General features: G+C 33.9%; 1 protein-coding gene across 2 annotated transcripts in view; it reads left to right on the top strand.

Annotated features, from left to right (window-relative positions):
* Positions 1-5928, top strand: part of Dis3l2 (Dis3 like 3'-5' exoribonuclease 2) — a 40599-nt gene that overhangs the window by 16744 nt on the left and 17927 nt on the right. For both annotated transcript variants that reach the window (XM_014424845.3, XM_014424844.3), the window contains 4 exons: positions 721-765; positions 853-1082; positions 1157-1324; positions 4954-5118. In XM_014424845.3, coding sequence (XP_014280331.1) covers positions 721-765; positions 853-1082; positions 1157-1324; positions 4954-5118 — 608 coding nt within the window. The remainder of the gene's footprint in view (positions 1-720; positions 766-852; positions 1083-1156; positions 1325-4953; positions 5119-5928) is intronic.

Genomic DNA, 5928 nt, shown 5'->3' with positions numbered 1-5928 from the left:
AAACTGAAAGTCTCTAAAGATATCAAATTGAACGGCCCTGATAGTGACTTTGAAACTGAAAGTCTCTAAAGATATCAAATTGAACGGCCCTGATAAAGCTCTACAAAGTGGGGTAAAACATTGGATAATAAATAGTTGTAAACTATTATTATTTCTCTTTTGACCCTAATTCTGACCATCTTATTCATAACTTTTTGGTTTTATTCAATATTTATAGTATCAGAGATGTAAAATATCAATATAGTACATTATTTCTAGATAATAAATGTTATCCAACTTTTTTTTTGACCCAGAATATTCTTATTATTAGAGGCAACTTTTAACTATGCAGTTCAATGTGTTTGTTTAAAATCTTGAAAAAAAAAAAAACATTCTAGTTTAAAATATTGTTGATGGCTTACCTCATAGCAGTGCCTAAGTACATGGAAACTAACTTTACGAAAAATACAATTCAAGATTCTCTTTTTAAGGAAAATTTGAACTTTTCAATTAATTTTTTGACTTAAGAGATTTAGATTTTATAACCTAACCTATTCAGTAACAAAATAATTGAAAAGTTGTAATTTCTCCTAAAAGGGGAACCTTCAATTGCATTTTCCGTAAAGTTAGTTTGCATGTAATTAGGCACTACTATGAAGTAAGCCATCCATGGACTAACAACTTTTTTTTTTTAACTTCACTTATGTATATAATCATTAAATTTGATTTATTGATTTTCAGCCACTGAGAAGAGGAGGGCAATCTCTTCCGCATAAGTCAGGAAAGGTAAGCTTTGAACTAGTTTTTGTTTTTTTATAGTTATGTCTGATATTTTGTTTAAATTATCATTTTAAAAATAATTTATATTTCTAGGTGGTTTACATTAAAGAACGGGTTCACCACCGTAATACAGTTGGTTCGTTACATAGGATAGATCATGGTATTCTTACGCTTATGCCAAGAGATCCACGTTTTCCAATTCTCAGGATTCGGCCGCAGTCTGTTCCGCTCAACGTATTAGATAATATAAATACTATGAACGGTGACAGAATTTTATTCAAGGCTTCTATTGTCTCGTGGGTTACTACTGCATATGCTAATGGGTATGTTTATATTAATAAGTAATTTACCATCTGTTTGTTCTATTTCTTTAATTTTTTTTTTTACTTTTGTTCAGAATAATTAAGAAAAATATTGGTCACGGAGGAATTCTATCCAATGAGACGGCTGCTATATTAGACGAGCTTGGTTTGGATCAAAAACCTGTTCCTCATTTCAAAAAGTTGGTTCCTTCTCTTCCTTATGAAATACCAGAAGAAGAATTAACTTCAAGACTAGATTTGAGGTAAATTTATATTGTAAGAAGTATAAATTCCATGTTGTCTGTCGAAAAAACCGTTTTCCACGCTGTGTCAAGTTCCGTAAAAACAGTGAGTGGGGTATCGGCCCACTCCCCTGAGTCAGGTGGAGGGATTGCCTCCTCATAGCTTCCTGAAACACTTCCCCATCTGGAGTGGCTACCTAGGGGAGGTGATCCTAGGGTGTATACCGTCATGGACCATGGTCTATAGTGTGGGGTGAATGTAGTATGCTGTAATCTGTGTAAATGTATGACTGTCAGTGTACTGTTCCCCTAACCTGGAGGACCAGTGGCTATCTGCAGTACTTTGACCAGACGACGGGGCCACCACCTCCCTATGCCCAGTGGTACATCGGCCAGGAAGACCATGCTTTTCCTGGGTAGAGAGTGTTAAGGAGGCGGAATATAGACTGTAGTAGGAGAAGGGAGATGGTCCAAGAGCAAGGTATCTGGTCCAAACTCTCCAAATTGTAACCCCAAACTGTGTAAGCGGTAAAGGGGATAAAATGATTATGATGAAGAAATATAAATAATCATCTATTAGTTTAAAATCATACCTGAATGATCCAAAATCAAATAAATTAAGTCTATAAATCCCAGTTTTGGATAAACTATCAGTTTTGGTTAAATCTCTGGTAAGCATTCTTTGGGGGTTGGTAAAAAGCACTGTATAATGATAATTTCAATTTAATTATTGGAGTAATCATGTTATTACATAATTAACTTTCATGAACTTTTTCTTATTTTGGTGCAGAAGATTACTGGTTGACCATACATAATTATTTGTGGCCATATGCCCCATCTATGTAATTTCAGTTCCATACAACTCATTTTTTAGCTAGGCTGTTTGCATATGCACATAGCATTTTACGAAACTTTGTGATGTGGACTCAGTACACCTCAAAACGTATATTTCCTTCGAAAACTTGAATTCTAAATTTTTCACGACCACAATCCCTTCCTCTTAATATATTTTCCATGTACAAGTAGGTGAAAGTAAAATTTATTTTTTGAGGAGATATCAACCTTTAATTTTTTTTTTTATAATATCAGTCAAAGCCAATTCAAATTGGCCTAGTCTGCTTAAAGGAAGCTATAAAGAACTAAAAAAAAAATTTTTTTCTATTTATTTATTGATATTTACAACTATAAATAAAATACATCAAGTAAATTTGAAGTAATAACATAATAGTATAGTACAAGCATGTAGAGAAACTACCCTAACGTGTAGCACTCTAAAAACATTTTAACAATATAAGGTCTCGAGGCCATCTTCTTTTCAGACACCTCGGAGGATTGTCTGGAATGAAGGAAGAAGCAAGGTTAGAAACTAATGGGTTTGAGTGGTTAGGGAGTTTATAGTGGAAGGATTGATATCTGGTTCAGGCTAGATCGGTTACATTAGGAACATTAAAATCTTTATGGATGATTTTATTTGTGACAAAGTACGGAGCATGAAGGATTTTGGATTGTAAGGATTGGATACAAGAGGAATTCGAAGGTTAAGTGGAGCCCCAAAGCTCAACTCCGTATGTTCAGATAGGTCTTATTATTGTCATGTAGATCAGTCTTTTGTAATGAATTTTAAGCTTAAACTGTTTGTCTTGTAAATGCTGTTTTTTCAGTCTTGTATGAGGATTCCATGTTAGTCGTTTGTCCAGCTGTAGTCCAAGGTAGCGGATCTATTCTACAGGGGTAAGAGCAACATTATTAAAGTATAGTGTAGGGCAGTCAGCAGGTTTACGACGAAGGATAAAGATGATTTAATGGGTTTTGTGGGAATTTATTTTAATCCTCCAATTACGACACCACTCTTCGTGGGCTGTGATATTGGATTGGAGAGTTAGGGATATAATTAAATGGGTATTATTAACTGTTATATTATTAACTAAAAGAGATTTTCAATATAAAATGAAATAAGCAAATTAAATAATGAAAAGCAATAAATTAATTTACAAAATGAATAACTATATATAAATATATCGCTGAGTGTCTGCGACTCCGATAGGTCAGAGGAAGATATTTCTTGATGTGACAGTAGTGTAGAGGCTGCTCTTATATAGCACTTTCAGAAGAGTTAAAAGCTGCTGATTCAGTTAATGTATCCAATAGTATAATTTTAATTAGATTAAATACCACTATGGCACTAATCGAATGCAGTGGTTGCATTACCATTAATCACAGATACCAATAAAATGTCTAAAGAACATATAACACAGGGAGGTAGGGTCCACTAAATGAATGATACATATTGATGGTGAGTAGGCAGCTGGTTGTTGACCCGTTGCTAGGCAATACCAACCTAATAACCTCCGCTCATTGTTATTCCTACATTTAATATTATAATACATCTGTTTTTTCCAAAAATAAAATAAACTTCTAAACAAAATAGTACAAATAAAAATAATTGTAATTAAATTAAATACTAAGACAATTTACAAATTAATCATTGAACTTGGCGTGTACATCTTCTACATGTTCATCCATTTGCTATTTATCTGTCGTTGGAGTGCCAGGATAATCGCTGAAGGCAATTATCCAAAAATAAGTTAATTAATTTATATTGAGTTCTGCAAAACTATTATTATAATTGGATTCTTTTTCAAAGACCTTTTTTGTGTTTACCAGTTACCAATTAAATACCTTTTTATTTATAAAATATTGTTACCATTAATTATATAATATAATAAGGGGTGGTATTGGGTAATATAATAGTATATAAACTATATGAAGGATATAGTTAAAGGAAATTATAAAATGATTGACATGATCCAGACAAATGGCTTACCATAAAATATGAATTACAAACAAATGAACTTATTACCTAATATATACATATAGCTGCTGATTTGGGTGGTGCGTGTCGAGGTGTATAGTAATATCTTTGGTGTGGATGTCATTTTGGCATAAGGGGTGACTTTCCATGTCTGAAGAGCCCTCTAGCTCCCCTCGCTCTGTTTCCTTACTTCTGTGTTCTGTGCTTCTCCATGTGTCTGTGTCCATCTTCTCTGTTCTATCTCCGCTGCCACTTGTTCCAAAAAGGGACATCACCTTTTGGGGGGGATCTTATTTCCTCATTGACTATCATATCTCCACGCTCACTAGGTAAACGTCTATCCTAGGCTGAGAGGGGGTGGGAAACTTCTGACGTATGATCGCTTTTGGTGTCTACCTGACTTAATGGAAGGGTCCTTTCCACTTGTACCCATTAACTAACCTGGTGTGAAAAACTGTGGTAGCAGACTACTGAGGTATACAAACACGGGTGTCCCTGTGAAGTGTCTCTTGAAAGGTATCCTACCTCTCCCAGATATCGGAACATATGGCAAAAACTTTAATAATATTGATAATTGTTAATACGTCAATACATATCACATTATAGTTGTCTAAACAAAAGGAGTAAATCATATATCCTGATCATGTAATCAACTCCAATGTAATTAATTCTAATGTAGTTAGGAGGTTCGGAATCATTTTGAAACATATATGTAATGGTCAAGGAAGACATTATAAATATAATAAGTAGATCTAGATCTAAAGCTAACTTAATATTATACCATCTCTTACTACTGTAATATTTCATTTTTTTAACTATAGTTTCTACTTTGTTCCAGATCTGAAGTCATCTTTACAATTGACCCACCCACGGCGAGAGATTTAGATGATGCAGTCTCGATTAAGAAACTAAACGATGATACATACCAAGTTGGCGTTCATATATCCGATGTAACTCATTTTCTTCAAGAAGGAACCAAATTGGATAGAATGGTCTCCAATAGGTACGTGCCGTTGAAGTATTTTTATAAAGCTTTGTAGGTAATTAAATAAGTAATTAGAATTTAACTGTTTTTTTAGAGCCCAACAGTAAAACAGTATTTAGAGAAGGCTTTGCTTCTAAAAAATTTAAATATTGAATAACAAAATCTAGATTATTGTGTTTAAAATTTCAAATTTAGCCATTTTTTCAATGTTGCTCAATTTAACTAACTTAAGTGTCCTTTTCCCGTTTTAAAGGTGATGTAAGACTGTCGCCAAATTGGGGTTTAGTGGGGCGGGTTGTCCAAGTAGGATTCCATTTTATTATTTTCTGTGTTATGATATCCTCTTGTGTGATTGTGACATGTCGACCAATATATTCGCTACTGTCTGACTTCTGTTTAAAGTCTGTTTTAAAGGTAAGATAAATAAGGCTTCAACGGAGGGCAGGAGTTTCGGGTTCATGCCGTTTTCCAATTTTAGCCACTTGTTCAATGTTGCTCGATTTAACTAACTTAAGTCTCCTTGGCTCCTTTTAAGTGAATGTTTTAAAGCTGATACAGGACCGTTGCCAAATCAGACTTTAACGGGCAAAATGACCTTTTGTTCTTTAAACAATCCAAAGAGTTCTATTCATTGATTGAGTGATAAGTTGAGCAGCAACTTGATCATTGAACTGAGTGAATACATACGCAGTTGTAGTGAGTTGGGCAACTTTGCAATTGATAGCTAAAATTGTCATGGATACTTAATTTATCTGTCAATGATTCATTCATGAATAAGGGTCGTATCCATGGCGATTTTAGCTATTAGTTTCATTCATGAATAAGGGT

This window comes from Halyomorpha halys, unplaced genomic scaffold (genome assembly GCF_000696795.3).
Source record: "Halyomorpha halys isolate HHAL.00 unplaced genomic scaffold, Hhal_1.1 Scaffold480.1, whole genome shotgun sequence".
Classification (NCBI taxonomy): Eukaryota; Metazoa; Arthropoda; class Insecta; order Hemiptera; family Pentatomidae; genus Halyomorpha; species Halyomorpha halys.
This window is presented reverse-complemented; position numbering and strand designations above follow the sequence as displayed.